General features: G+C 46.0%; 1 protein-coding gene across 1 annotated transcript; it reads right to left on the bottom strand.

The window, feature by feature from the left end:
• Nucleotides 1-7,825: 7,825 nt before the first annotated feature.
• LOC102544754 (C-type lectin domain family 10 member A) lies at nt 7,826-12,025 on the bottom strand. Its single transcript, XM_015251672.3, has 10 exons — nt 11,779-12,025; nt 10,920-11,061; nt 10,218-10,334; nt 9,809-9,904; nt 9,641-9,712; nt 9,466-9,537; nt 9,241-9,327; nt 9,000-9,151; nt 8,651-8,754; nt 7,826-8,515 (listed from the first exon to the last, which is right to left on the bottom strand). The coding sequence occupies exons 2-10, from the start codon at nt 10,984-10,986 to the stop codon at nt 8,359-8,361; spliced, it is 924 nt and encodes a 307-aa protein (XP_015107158.2). The 5' UTR covers nt 10,987-11,061; nt 11,779-12,025; the 3' UTR covers nt 7,826-8,358.
• Between the last annotated feature and the right edge of the window lie 3,537 nt (nt 12,026-15,562).

Raw genomic sequence — 15,562 nt, 5'->3', positions numbered from 1 at the left:
CTCTGGTCATAGCTGTCTTTCTTTTCTTTTCTTTTTTTTTTCATAGTTCTCTTTCTTGATTCACAACCAGGAGTCTCACAAGGGGACTGATCCTAGTTTAAAGCAAGTTTGTGGGTCTGATGCTTACTGTGTAGTTTCAAGAGTGTGGTGGCAGGGTCTGACCTGGGGGGAGGTCACATCTGAGTGGGCCTAAAGAGAGGTGGGGGCAAGGCCTTGGGCATCTGGTCAGCTGGTTACTTAAGAGTTGACGGATTATGATTTTACCCCTCCTGGACCCAGGGGTCTGGGGGACGGGAAGTTGGTACCAAAGGCTCAGACTCAGATGTTTTAGGACAGTGGCCAGTGAAGGCTGAGAGCAGTGAGCGGAGGGGTGGGGTAGGATCAGAGCCTGAGCTCCATGGTACAGAAAGCCTGGCTGTTCTTAGGTGGCTTGTGGCTTCTGGGTTTATTTCCCTTTTGTCCTTAAGGAAAGTTTATTTATCCCCTGAGTACACAAGGTTTAGGGCTAAAAGCTCTCTAAGTGTTCACAGAAATGTTACAGACCTGAAAAAGTTTGACTCCAAAATGCAAAAAGAAAACTGTGAAAATCTAAAATAATGGATGTTAAATCAACTTCTTTGATAAATTTCATGTTCCTAAAATTTCATTACATTGGAAAACAATTTGCATGTTAATTTTCTCACTTCCCAGAATTTCCTAAATATTCGTGATGATTGCCATGAAATCAGAGCCAATCAAGGGTACAATGAGTTCCTTGCAGGCAATTCGAAAGAAGAAAATCCTTTCAAAAATCTTAACAGAAAAAATATTACACTTAATGCATTTGTGAGTGTATTTGAAAATACTCAATATTGAGAAGTAATATAGCATGGTGGTAGGAACACAGCCTGGAACCAGACGGCCTGGGTTCAAGTTCTAGCTTTTAACAGCTCTATGATCCAGAACAAAGTATTTAACCTGCCTATGAATGACCCCCTCATCTGTAAAACAGATGACAATAAAATATCACCTACTTCTGAGAAAAGAAGGATGATGACGGTAGCACCTTGTTACTATTTACACAAATTTTTAGGGTGGTTGTGAGGATTAAATGAGTTAATATTTGAAAAGTGTGAGACAATTCCTAATAAGAAGTAAGCACTATTTAAGGGTCTGTTTGTTCACAGAAATAAACAAATGTAGGAGAGCTCTTGATCCCTGAGTGTTTCCTTAAGTCTTTAAGAAAGTTCCACTCCAGGTCATCCGGGCTAATGAACCAAAGAAGAGCGTTGTGTGTAGCCTCGGGCCACAACCATGATTGGAACCATGTACACCTGGGCTGTCAGGATGCAGACAGATAAAAAGAACCCCAAGGAGAAGGAAAAACTTGGGCCAGAGGGTTTGCCGCCCCGTTTTGGTGCTTCTCCAACCTGGGCTAACATGTGGAGTTGCCGATTTGGTTTTATTAAGGAAGCTGTCTTCCTAACTCTTCCCAAATCTAATTATCCGTTTTGGCACTGACCTGCTGGACCCTGCAGGGGCCTGTGGCTCTGCTGACCGCCCCCACCCTGCACAATACAGACACCTCTTTTTATCCCTCCAATCTCTGATGGTCTCTCTTATTTTCTCCTTTGTCTTTGTCTCCAGTTACAGGTCCAACTTCCCATAATGCCATTCAGTATTGAGGATGCTGATAAGAACTGGCAGTGCCCAGAAGGCTCAGTGGATAGCAGTTCATAATAATATCAGCCCCAGAGGGGAGGGAAGATCATGTTGTCTGTAGGTCATAAGCCCTTCTGGAGCGTATAAACAGTGTGCTCATTGGCAGCACAAACCATCTCCACTAGTTATGATGTTTTTGGCCACAAGTAACAAAGGAGTCCAACTGAACTTGGCTTGAACAATAACAAAATATATTACCTCAGGTATCAATAAAACTAGAGGTAGGAATACCCAAGGTAGCTAATCGTGGCTCAACAGCATCATCAAGGAATCGGGGTCTTCCCATGTTTTCAGTCTGTCACCCTCGGTGTTTTAGTTTTGCACTTTCAGATGTGGCATCCAGGCATAACCATGTGCAGAGGAAAATGAGCTCAAAGCTTCCAGTGCAGTGCGTCCCTACAGCCCCCAGCAGATAGCCCTTCATCCGTGGCCAGATTTGTATCCCATGTCCATGATTAAACAAGCTACTGGCAAGGGAGAATGGGACCACCGTGATTGGCTTACTCTCATCAGGTTGTACCTCTGGGACTGGCCTGAAGCCACTCACCTGAAGCACGTGACTGTATGGAGTAGGGTGGATTCCTGAGCACCATATAGGGTCAGTTAGGAAGGAGAAAAAACAATCAGTGTTGCACAGGAAACCAAGGGACTTGGCTAAACTATCTAAGAACTCCCCGTTGGTGCTTGAAGGTACTTGGGGAGGTTGGAAAAGTAAAGTTACTCTGGAGGGGCCTATTCCTGGGACCCTGATGGGAACTTTTTGTTTGTTATTATTAATGTGATTTGTTCCCTCTGATTATTACCACAAACTCCTCCCTCCTCCATGACACACACACACGGAGCAGGAAGAAACACCTACACTCCATGTAAAGGATCTGACATAATGTTTGGTATGAAGTGGGCATCAATATAGCAGCAACAGATAAAAGCATGTGTCTCCTCCCCAAGTTTAGATGAGGGAAGCTGCATCCTAACTGGTCTCTCTGCCACCAGCTGGCCCCAGCAATTCATTCTCTCCACTGCAGCAGAGTGGTTTGTTTTGTTTTGTTTTGTTTTGTTTTCATTCAAATCTGATCTACCCACAAAAGCTCCCCACTGCCCTCAGGACAAACTCAAGACTCCTCAGCTAGGAGTACAAGGCCCTTTATCATCTGAATCCAGCCTGGAAATCTTGTCTTCAGAGCTCTCTCTCTCTCTTTGCATCCTCAGCTTCAGCCCACTGGCGGGGTGAATGAGTGAAGCAGGAATAGGCCCAGACTGGTTCCAAACTGGATGTAGCCAATCAAAAAATCAATCAGCTCTAAGAAGACACGATGTGCTTCAGCAGCCATGTTCTAATTAAAAGAAAAAACTATGTAAAATAGAAATATAAGGAAATGTCTTAAATTTCATAAAGGCCAGTTCTCAAAAGGGCAGATGTTGTAAAGAGCAAATCATTAGATCTGTTTCATTAAAAAGCAAGGATACCCATTTTTATTGTTGTTACCCAGCGATGCCCAGAGGTCCTAGCAAGTACAAGAAAAGAAAGTCAATGTTGATAGGACTGAGTACCTAGAAGACACAAGAGGCCCTAGCATAAAAACTTTCAGAATAAAGAAGGAAATTTGGCAAGGTGGCTAGATACAAGACACATAAATGTAAAATGGTAGCTTTAAGTTCTTTTTCTAGCAATAGGGCAGCTAAACTCCTACTACAAAATACCTAAAAGGTCTGGATTAAAAAAACTGTTCTATTTCCTTTTAAATTAGTGGCTTAGCTAGAAAGAAAATAAGAGGGCTTCTGACAGCTGAAGCACAAATCCAGAGACCTAAGCAGGGCTAAAGTAGATAATGACCCAAAAGCTGAATATAGTAACAGCGAATTTCAAACTGTGCGCCCGTGTGAGTGGCAGGTGAAGAAGGCCTGGGCCACATAAGGGAAGAAGTCAGATCCTAAGAGCAGCCTCAGGAAGGACCACAAAAAAGACAAGAAGAAAGCTGGTCTTCCAGAGGATGAAAGAAGACTCCCATAAAAACTCATAACCACAAGCCTGCCCTCCAGCAGGAGCAGGGCACAAATGCGCACTTCATTTGAGTCTCAAGAAACATCCAGCTGAGTGATTTATTTAAAGTAGCCCCAGCTTGGAAGGCCCTCAGGCACCTGGCAGAAGCAAGCATAAATCCTGTCTGGAGGAATATACCACCAGACCGGACCTGAAAGAACCTCGAGGGATAAAGTTTAAAACCCTAAGAGCTTATAGCATTAAAAAAAAAAATACAAAACACAAAAGGAAACAGGACATTGGGGATGAGAGTCAGCAGAAATAGCAAACGGCAGAATAGAATTTTGTTGTTTAGACGTTGGAATTACTGGAAAACTACAAATAAATATATCTAATATGTTTACATAAATAGAAGAGAGTTTGAAAATATGAATAAGAAAAAAATTATCAAGCGATTAGGGGGACTTCCAGTGGGGAGTGCCCACAGCTGCTACTGCCTTTTCGGGCGCAGCAGTGAGGCTGAGCGCCCAGCTGGTCTGCTGGGAGGTGGCTGCCAGGGCGGGTGGGGCTGCGGGTGGCTACAGCATCGCAGCACACAGATGCAGAGATGGCCAAGGCAGGCGACTTCCACTCAGAGGAGCGGAATAACTGGGTTGCGTCACCTCAGATTTCAAACAGAAGATCAGGAGTTTGATTCATTGCCCACTTTACTGGAATTCTACAAAATGTCCTATTTGGACACTGCGATGTTGACAGAAGCATTTCCCAGGGCCTGCCAGGGAAATGGGGTGATTTTCAGGCAGAAAGAGCCAGAGGATGTGTGACCCAGCCTCTCCTTGACTTTAAGAGAGGAGACATCCTGAGAATCCAGGAAAATCCAGAAGAGCAGTGGTGGAATGAGGACAGCAAAGGCAAGGGGGGTGGGGGGTGTCGATCCCAGTCCCTTAGGCTGAGAAGTATGGACCTGGCTCTGACTGGCGGTCAGTGAACTGGTAAAGGTCTCAGGATTAATACGAGTGGTCAGATGGCAGGGGAGTATAATGCAAATGAGGTCACTTCCCATTCACTCTTGTCCATCTGCTGGATCAACAGAACCCGACGAGGACTTCAGCAGAGTGTAGTTTAACAAACAGTTTTGCTGACAGAAGGGAACAATCTTTTTCAGTTCTTTTGCAACTGCCGTCCCATATAATTTCTTGCAGAGGTTAAAGGCGGTTTAGCTCATGTAAGTGTTCTGTTCTTTATGATCTTCTGGGACAGAATTACTCCATTCCTAGTCACAGTACACCATGGCCAAGGTCTGAAGCTGGAGCGTTTATGTGTGAACTTCTGAACTGGCTGATTTCAGGTGGTAGTGGTCATGGCTCTGCATATGCCGGGGAGAGGGGTCTAGCCCCCTGTCCTCAGGCAGTGCAAATCAATCTCAGAAAAAGTGGTGGAATTAGGAGGGTCAGGCACTGCTTATCCTGATTTATTTAGCAGTTTTCTTTTTCATTCTGAAACCATTCTATTAAATGGCAATAGACTGTTCCCACCCGCCTCCATGAAGTAATCACATACCATGTGAAGTAATCACACACCATGTGAATAATACACAATGGGACTGCTTTTCCACTTGTAAAACATGACCAGGTATGACTCATTCTGACATTTCAAATCCTATTAATTCTGGGGGCACAGCTAGAGGCATTTGTCTTCTTTTCTAGCCAATGATTCACATATTTTCTTCAGATTCCTGTCCTTTTCCCCCAAACCTCCAAGTAGGTTAACTCTAAGAGAAGTGCACGTTTTCATTTCAGCTGAGAAGCAGGATGTGTAAGGCGCCTTACTCAGTGCATAGCATTAAGCCAGCATTGGACCCACTAAACACCCAGCTCTCTGCCTTCCCCCAAGGAGTCATTGTAGGTTCACACTGCGTCAGCAGTTAAATAACTCCTTACTCCTGACTTTCCCTTCGTAGTCCTGTGACAGCTGCCACTGCTGCAAACATTGTGTCCTTAGCAAGGAACTGTCCACAGCAGGAAGGCAACAATCAAGGTTCCTCCCTTAGACATCTTTCTATTTTCATCAGAGAACAAAACTCTTTCACAGAAGCCCCAGCCCATCCCAGGTCCTCAGGTGTCATTGGCCAAAACGGAGTCACATGTCTACCCCTAAACCAATCATGGACAAAAGAGAGTGGGGGTGTCCTAGTAGATTTAAACCAATCATCACTCAGCCCCTTCGTGGCACCCATGACCCTGTCACACCCAATCTTCCCTCAACCAGGTGGCAATTTTTTGATTTTGTCTTTGTTGTGGGGGTGACCATTACAATGTGACCTTGACTTGCTCATTCCAAACTTGGGGAGTGTGTGAAAGTTGGAGAAAACTTCTCATTAATTATTTTCAATGTTATCTATTTGTCAAGTTTTTTTTTAAATGCAGACAAGTACTTTATGCAGTTAGAAGCTCCAAGCAGTGCGGAAAGATTAAATGAAAAGCATGCAATAATAATATTTGGAGCAAGAGATGAGGCTCCTTTGTTGCTAGTGCCAATCTCTGTGTAACCACTGCTCTGCCCACCACTGATTCAGCAGTGACCGCTCTCCACAGTCTGCCCAGAGTTGTGGTGAGTATGCATATAAACTAAGACCAAAATTTCAACTGGATTTCTGAATGGATTTTCCAGATTCATAACAAAAGCAACATTCTGAAAGCCACAATGATTTGCAAGAGCCAGAGGAGAGAGATTTTTAGGATTCTAAAAATTTCTCTTTCAATATCAACAGCAGTATGACGGTGTAAACCCAGATCCAGAGATGAGACAGCGGTGGGGGACCAGCCTCCCTGTCCTTACAAGGACAGATATGGTTCCACTGGAGCAAGAGGGGAACCAGAAAGAAAGAGGAGCACACCATATACAGCGATAAACTCAAATGGCTTAAAGACCTAAGTTCAAGGCATGACACCATAAAACTCCTAGAAGAGAATATAGGTAAAACATTCTTGGCCATAACTTGTAGCAATATTTTCTTAGATCGGTCTCTCAAGGCAAAAGAAATAAAAGCAAAAATAAACAAGTGGGACCTAATCAAGCTTAAAAAGCTTTTGCACAGCAAAGGAAACCTTCAACAAAACGAAAAGAAAACCTATGGAATGGGAGAAAACATTTGCAAATAATGCGACGGACAAGGGGTTAATATCCAAAATATACAAATAGTTCACACAACTCAATATCAAAAAAACAAACAACCCAATCAAAAAATGGTCAGAGGACCTAAATAGACATTTTTCCAAAGAAGCCGTACAGACGTCCAACAGGCACATGAAAAGGTTCTCAACGTCACTAATTATCAGAGAAATGTAAATCAAAACTACAATGAGGTATCACCTCACACCAATCAAAATTGCTATCATCAAAAAGTCTACAAATAATAAGTGCTGGAGAGAATATGGAGAAAAGGAAACCCTCCTACACTGTTGGTGAAAATGCAAATTGGTGCAGTCACTATGGGGTGGTTTGTATGGAGGCTCCTTAAAAAGCTAAAAATAGAGCCACCATCTGATCTAGCAATCCCACACCTGGGTCGCTATCCGGAAAAGACGAAAACTCGAATTCAAAAAGATACATGTACCCCAATGTTCATAACAGCACTATTTACAATAGCCAAGACATGGAAACACCCCAAGTGCCCATCAACAGACAAGTAGCTTAAGAAGATGTGGGGTGTATGTGTGTGTGTGTGTGTGTGTGTTTGTATACATATATATGTATGTATATATTCATATATATAATGGAATATTACTCAGACATAAAAAGAATGAAATACTGCCATTTGCAGCAACAAAAACAGACCCAGGGAATATTATACTTAGTGGAGTAAGTCAGGCAGAGAAAGACAAATATTAATGGTATTACTTATATGTGGAATCTAAAAAATAATACAAATGAATCTATACATAAAACAGAAACAGATCCACAGATGTAGAAAACAAACCTATGGCTACCAAGGGGGAAAGGGAGGGGTAAAGCATGGGATTAACAGATACACAATACTATACATAAAATAGATAAGCAACAAGGATTTACTGTATAACACAAGGAATTATATTCAATATCTTGTAATAACTTATCTCTTATATGTAGAATCTTAAAGTCACAGTCATAGAAACAGAAAGCGGAGAAGTGGTTGTCAGGAGCTGGGGGGTCAGGGGAAGAGGGAGAGGTTGGTAAGAGGGTACAAACTTTCAGCTATTAAGATGAATAAGAACTGATGGTTTTAATGTAAAACATGGTAACTATAGTTGATAACACTGTAATGTTTAATTGAAATCTGCTAAAAGAGTAGAATTCAAGTGTTCTCACTTAGAAAACAAGAGAAGTATGTGAGGTTATGGATATTCTAACTATATGGGAGAATCCTTTTACAATGTATACATGTATCAAATCATGATGTACACTTTAAATATCTTACAACTTTATATGTCAGTTACACCTCAATGAAGAAGAAATTTTAAAAATACCTTAGGAACACTATACAGTCTTTTCAAAATTAAGGAAAAATATTTGAAATGATGGCAGTGCTCCAGTCTCCCTGGGCTCATCTGTCTCCCACAGAGAGACAAGTCCCCCTCCCCCAACCCCGCCAGTTCCTTGGTGGCGCGGGTCCACAGGAAACAACTCGGGCCACCCTCCTAGGTGGCCTTGCTCAGCCCGGCCTCGCAGATCCAGCGGTAGGGCCTCTGGCAGGCATCGTCATTCCACTTGCCATCGGGATGGAAGTGCGCACAGTCCTCGCCCCCACCCAGCCCGTGCCCGGACCAGTCATCTGGCTGACCCGGCTTCCAATTCCTGGGGGCAGAGGACAACAGCCAACTCAGAAGGTCAGATGGAACAGAACCCAGGTCTGGGAAGCAGGGGCCGTGGGTCAGACCCTCTAGGAGCAGAGCTGAAGGAGGGAGGACACAGAAAGCTGGGGGTACTCACTTGAAGTTGGTCTCATAGTCCGTCCCATCCGCCCACTTCCAGACTCCATCCAGATCGCTGAGACCCATCCAGGTGTAGGAGGCGATGTGGGCCTGGACAAAATTCTGGGGAGACAGAAGGGCTTGGTGACCTCTCCCCATCCCAGCCAGCTCCTTGGACTAGCAGTTCTGAACTTCACGTGTCAATTACATTGTTTGAGGAGATTCCAGGGCCAGTTAAACCTCTGAGGGTCTGGCTCAGATGGCAGTAGTTTTTAAAGCTCCCCAGGTGACTCCAATGTGCAGCCAAGGTTGAGAACCGTTTGCTTCAATGGGACATATCTTGGGACGCGAGGTCCAGAGGCCCTCACCTGCTCCTCCCTGGAGTTGATGACCACCAGGTGGGCGTCCTCCAGCTGACACTGCTTCTCAGCCTCAGGCCAGGGCTTTCCAGAGGAAGAGAACCAGTAGCAGCTGCCTTCGTGCTCCAGCCAATTAGTGGGACAGCAGGTGTTGCGAGACCCTAAGGGGCCGGGGTTGGGGAGGGTCTGAGATGCTGCCCAGGGGCCGTGGGCAGGAAGTAGGGCCAGGCACGCCCCCCAAACCCCTCACCATTGCTCTCCAGAGCAGCCACCTTGCAGGTCAGGGACTTCAAGTTCTTGACCAGATGTTGGACTTGCAGGAGCATTTCCGAATAACCTGGGACACACACAGATGGGCAGTGGAGACAGTGCCCTGGGTGTGAGGTCTGCTCCATGAGCCCCTGGAGACCAGAGGTCCATGCATGGGAGCCCCCTTGCCCTCCCTTGCCCAGGTGGAGGGGAGCAGGGGCCTGACCTGCCTTGAGTTCCTGCTGCTGATTCTCCAACTTGCCATCCAGGGAAAACATCTTGTCGTTCAAGCTACGGGCTGGAGGGGGGGGCACTCAGCACCACGTGGCTGCCCCCATTCCCGCTCTGTCCTGAGAGCCTGGCCCCGGCCCCTCCACACACTCTCCCGGAGTGTCTCTCACCTGCCTGTAATTCCTGCTTGTGGTTTTCCACTTCGGCTTTCAGGAATGTTATCTTTTCTTGCAAACTGCCATCTGGAGGACAGGGGGACTCAGAACTCAGAAGTTAGCCTTCCTGGCTTCCCCACTGTACCCTACCCAGGTCCAGAGCCCCTTCCATGCCTGGCTCACCCTGGGAGTTCAGTGCCTGGACCTCAGCCGCCGTGTTTGAAGTGAAATTGCTAAAAGTCGTTCTCAGGGTCGCCAGGTCCCTCTGAAACTTGGAATCTGATCAGGTGGATGGGACAATCAGTGCTAGGGGCCAGCAGGCTCCCTCTCTGCCAGCACTGGGTGGGGTACTTGACGTGCCTTGTCTCACTGGTCCCCACAGGGACCCAACCCAAAGGGACAGGCACTGTTGTTATTCAGTGTTGCAGGCAGGAAACTGAGGCCTAGAGCGGTGAAGTAATTTGACTTCGTTCCCCAATTGATAAATGACAAAGCCAGCAGTCACCCTCATCCATCACTATCGCCATCCACGCCCCCCTCCCCCACCACAACCGGTTATTTCTCTCGTCCCCACCCACCCTGTGCCCCTCACTTTGGGATCCGATCACACAGATGCCGACCAGCAGGAGGAGGCTGAGGCTCAGGGAGAGCAGGAGGGGCCAGGGGACAGAGAGGACACGTTGTAGGAAGGTCCGTGGGGGAGGCAGCCCTACAAGAGGAGAGGGTGTCAGGATGAGAAGGGTCCGGACAGGAGAGAGACGGGGAGGAAGAGAGGGCCACGGAGACCTGTCGGGGGGAAGGCTGGTGCAGGTAGTGCTTGGAGGAGCCTGGACAAGGAGGATTGTGGGACAGGGGACGTCCAAGCCTCTGACTCCTCATGGACCAGCGCAAGTGCTCCGTCACCTGGGCCCCTCACACCCCCGGGGACACATATACACAGAGACACACAGACAGGGGACGATGCGATAGGTAAGGTCCTATCATCAGAGCTGGGGGAGGTGGCGGGAGGACCCAGAGAGAGCTGGGAGCAGCCAGATCCTTAACAGGCTCATATTTATCAGTGAAAACAGGTTAGAAAATGGGTTTGATGCCCTCTCCAGAGCATAGGAGGCCAGGCCTGCTGTGGACCTTGAACCCTCTTCCTACAGGGGCTCCCAGAGGCTGGGGCCTGACCCCCTTAGCATGGAGGACCCCACCAGTACACATGGTAGAAGTGCAGACAGGACCTGACCACAGAAACCCTTCTAAACATGAAGAGGGGATTTAGGAAAGACCGTTCCTCCTTCCCTCTTACCATCTGTAGAGCCATGGCTTTTCTTCTCGCTCTCCAAGTACTGGAGGTCTTCATACTTCACTGACATGCTTGGACCAACACAGCTTCTGAGGCCGTCGGAGATGAAATGGAGGCAGGGCCAGTGGCCAGGCAGGGGCAGGAGCTGGGGTAGAGGGGAGGCTGGGACTAGGTAGAAGCTGTGGTCAGGGCCAGAGCTGAGGTAAGGGATGAGGGTCGAGAAGGAACCGGGGCCAAGGCTAGGCGCGGGGAGGGGAAGGGCTTCGGTTTGCAGCTGAGGTCGGAAGTTGGGTCAAGGTTAGGCCTGAGCGAGGGTCACGTTGAGTTTGGGGTTGATGGCAGAGGTAGAGTTGGAGCTACACGTATTGCTAGGACTGGACCTAACATTGAGGCTGGAAGCGAGATTGCATCTCCTGCTACGACTGGGGTCAGTACTCATGTTGAAGCTATGGATGGAGTTGGACCTAAGCGGAAGTTGGAAATAGGATACAGTGGAAGTTCAAGCCTGGGTTGGGGCTGGTGATAAGATTCAAGCAGACTCTAGGGCTGAAGCTGAAGGGAAGTTGGGGTTACTATGGGGTTCGGGCTGTGGCTGGGGTGGAGGCTGAAGATGAGGCTGGAACTAGGCTTGAGAAGGGGCTGAGTGCGAGTCTCAGCTTGTGACCAAGGTTGTAGCTGCCATTATTCAATCGGCATCCATTGTAGGGAAGAGTCTAAAATCTCCACTCGGTCATTAAATCCCCAGCTGCCCCCATATATATCTTCTCACTCAGTCCCACCTAAGACCCACAGTCCCCAATCCCTGCTTTCTCTGACATCCTCCCTGTCCCCTTGGTCTCATCTGCATCCCCAGCCCGGTTACCTGTGAAAAGTCGAGAGGAGGTGATCCCTGAGTTCTTTGTGCAGTAATGACCAGAGGTGGAAAAAATTAAATCCTCAAAAGCAGGAGTGGGGCTGACAGAAGGAGGAGCCGCCAGGAGTCTATAAATGGGGATCTCCCCAGTTGGGGCAGTAAATAACAACAGGGAGGAATTGAAATCAGGACCCAGGCAGATGGTGTGTAGGGGCAGCTGGATATAGGGCCAGCTTTAATCTCTTCCTCCAGGGAGTGTTTACTCCCTTTCCGCTTCTTTTGAGCTCCCCTAACTTCCTCAATTTTCCCACTTGAGGGAGAGGAGTTAGACCAGAAGAAACCAGAGGTGCCATCTGTTGTTTCTCCTCTGCCCCACACCTCTTTCACTTCCTGCATCTGAATGAATATCAGAATTGTCGGTGTCCCCATCACTGCACAACCGGGGCCAGAGGAACTCATTGCTGTGCTCTTGCTCAGTCCTGACGCTGAGTCCCAGGCATCTGCGCTTCCTCTGGGGTCTCAGTCATGGAGCTCGGCCAGCTCTGGTCAGCTCTTCTCACTCCATTCAGAAGGAGGGGAGAGGGTGGCTGAGAATAGGATCTCCTGGCCAGAATGGGAGGGGAGGAGCCTTGGAAAAAAGAATTTATTGAGCACCAAATCTGCGATGAGGATTGTGCCAGACATTTGCCGTGCATTAACCATTCAATTCCCACCAGAACCTTGAGACGAACTTGGGATGATGGACTGAGGCTCAGAGCCATTGCGTGACTTGCCCAAGATCACATATCTGGTAAGCAAAAGAGAATTCAAGCCCAGTGCTGCCTGACACCGTAACCTGGGCTCTCTCCACATACACAATCTTAACGAAAGGATTCAGTTCAATCCTGTCAACCCTTTCCATCCTTGCAAGGGGGCTGCCCTGAATTGACACACACAATCTTTTCAGTAGGAAGGATTCCTAGTGTCTTAAAAGGGGAAGAAGGAAAGCAAATCCATTTCAGATTTTATTTTCTAATTAAATGGGATTGTGTTCTGCTTCTTGCTCTTAAAAATTCATTTAACAAGGCTTCAGGAACACTTTGCCGCATCAGTTTACAAAATGCCCTTTATTCACTTCTCATCTTCACCTCATGTCATAATATGTACCATAATTTATCTATTAAGCTTTTCTCTATTGATAAACATTTAGGTTGTTTCCAGTTTTGTTTTGTTTTCTTGCTTTATTTTTATTTGTTATTTGGTGTTTTCTTAATTAAAAAATTTTTTAATGTATTATTTATTTAGTTATTATTTTAAGCAGAGGTACTGGGGAATTGAACTCAGGACCTTGTGCCTGCTAAGCATGCATTCTACCACTGAGTTATACCCTCCCTCCAGAATTGTGGGGGTTTTTTCTTTCTGGTTTTTTTTTTTTTTGGTGGGGGAGGTAATTAGATATTTATTTATACATTTATTTATTTATTTTAATGGAGGTGCTGGGGATTGAACCCAAGACCTCGTGCATGCTAAGCACGTGCTCTGCCACTGCGCTGTACCCTCCCCCACAGGTATTTTAATTAGTATTTGTTCCAGACTGGGTTTTGGAAGCCAGTGCTGAGACTGAATTTAGGATGCAGGCTACTTATTAAGCATCAACACCTGTGGAAGGAAGGGGACAGGAAAGGAGAGGGCAGAGGGAGGCGTTAAACAGCTGCAAAGACCCATAAAGCTTTAGCCAATCTAACAGGGGTTTCTGGGAGTTCAGATTGCATTGCCTGCCAGAGCTGCCCATCGCTGGGCTGCAATGGGACCTTTGTCACCCACCTCGCTGTCACCAAATGGAGGATACCCCAGCAAGGGCAGGACCTCAGGAGAGGTGGCTGTCTGCACAGGTTACAGTCCCCACAGCTGGGCACCCAGTCCTTCCTGGAAGGGAGGTCGGGGTCTCTTACCTCTGCGTCTACTACGATTCACACGTTAATTTGGGAATAATTGACATTTTTGCATTATTGAACTTTTCCCACCAAGAACATAGAATGTTTCTCCATTCACTCATCCAAGCATTTACTCATTATTTTTGTGTATACATCTATCAAAACTCATCAGATTGTACATCTGAAATATGTCTAGTTTACTGTACAAGAATCATACCAAAAGAAAGGTGTTTAAAAAAAAACATGTATTGGGTGTTGATAAAGGAAAATTTTCACATGTTGAGGTATGGGGAAGTCACTGGCTATCTCATGAGTTAACCTGAATTGTACATCTGCTTTAATTATTAAAGAAAAGGGAGCATTGACCAGAAGTAAAGGATGCCCATGTTAGAAGTAAAGATTAAATGCCTCTCTTCCTGGGATGCTAATGCTGGTCCTCCTTTGATAATGACTCCCTTCCCAGGTCCCAAGGCCATACCGACTCACTGTGTACATGTCAGTCTGGTTTTTTGGGGGGATTTTTTTTGAAACCTTGAAGAAATGTATCTCTAACTTGTTTAGTGTTCTTTGTTTTGACAAGATATAAAACTGTGCTGCAAACCATGCTTCTCCAGAGCAGTTTCTCAGAGTCATCTGGGAGGCTGGCATCCGGGTTATAGTCCTCAGCTTGGCTCAGATAAAACTCTTTTCTATTCTTATCATTCTATTCTTATTCATATCATAGTTTCTGGACCATTTTTGTCAACAGTATCTGCACTGTGCCAGGCATCCTCCTTCAGAAGAGGCATCCTTCAGAAGTGGACAAACAGGCAGAAAAAACCCTGGTCAATAGAGCTTATATTCTAGTGGGTAACAGATGAACAGAATAAATGAGTAAAATATACACGGTCACATGGTGATAAGTGCTATGGAGAGAAATACAGCAAGGAAGTTAGTCAGATCAGGTCAATGTCTAACAGGCTGTCAAGGGTGGCCTTATTGCAAAGATGATCTCGGAGCAAAAAAAGTCTGAAGGAGGTGAGAGGGCAAGTCATGGGGAGCCTCAGGAGGAAGAGTGTTCCAGAGGGCACAGCAAGTGCAAAGGTCCTGGTGTGGGAGAATGTCTGGTATGTACAAGGATCACCCATTTGCCAGAGATGCCAGAGATTTTATAGAGAAATGACCTAGATAGAGAAGAAGTAGGTGAGTCACAGAGGCAAAACATGGAACAACAAGTTTTTAGTGCTTTGTAAGTATTTTTGCAGATCTGTTTTTACTCAGACTTAGCGGGGCAGACTTTGAGGAGTCAGAGCAGAGGAGTGAGTGAACTGACTTAAATGTTAACTGTAACAGTGTGACTATTGTGTTGTGAATTTCATGAAAAGGGACCAGAGTGGTAACCCAGACTCCAGGTAAAGATCTATATCCAGGTGAGAGATGATGGTGGTGGGTGTACGGGTGAGGAGAAGTGTTCTGATTCTGGACATAGAGTGAAGGTAGAATTGACAGGATTTTTGCTGATAAGTTGCATATGGATTTCACACACACTCACAGGAAAAAAAAATAGTTCTCCTTCCAGTCCTCAAAATAAGTTAAACTTTGAACATTTCCCAAACTGCTGACTCCCTAGGAAAAACAAATTTATCCCTGACTTTTGCAATGCTGATGCCTAAAGATCTGTCATGAACTTTTTGTGAACAGGATAATCATATGAGGGAAGTTCTGTTTTGCCAAAAGGAGTAGACTGATAAAAACTTGTCAATGCCGGTAATTGTGCAGAATTTCCTTCGAAACCTGTGGTTTTGTTCGATAAGCCTGTCCTCCCAAACTCTGATTCCCTTACAAGTTCTTTGCAAATAAAGTCCTTGTTTCTTCTTTCCTTTTGTGTCTGAGACTTATGG

This window comes from Vicugna pacos, chromosome 16 (assembly GCF_048564905.1).
Source record: "Vicugna pacos chromosome 16, VicPac4, whole genome shotgun sequence".
Taxonomy (NCBI): Eukaryota; Metazoa; Chordata; class Mammalia; order Artiodactyla; family Camelidae; genus Vicugna; species Vicugna pacos.
Note: the sequence above shows the minus strand (reverse complement) of the source record. Positions and strands in the feature narration are given on the sequence as shown.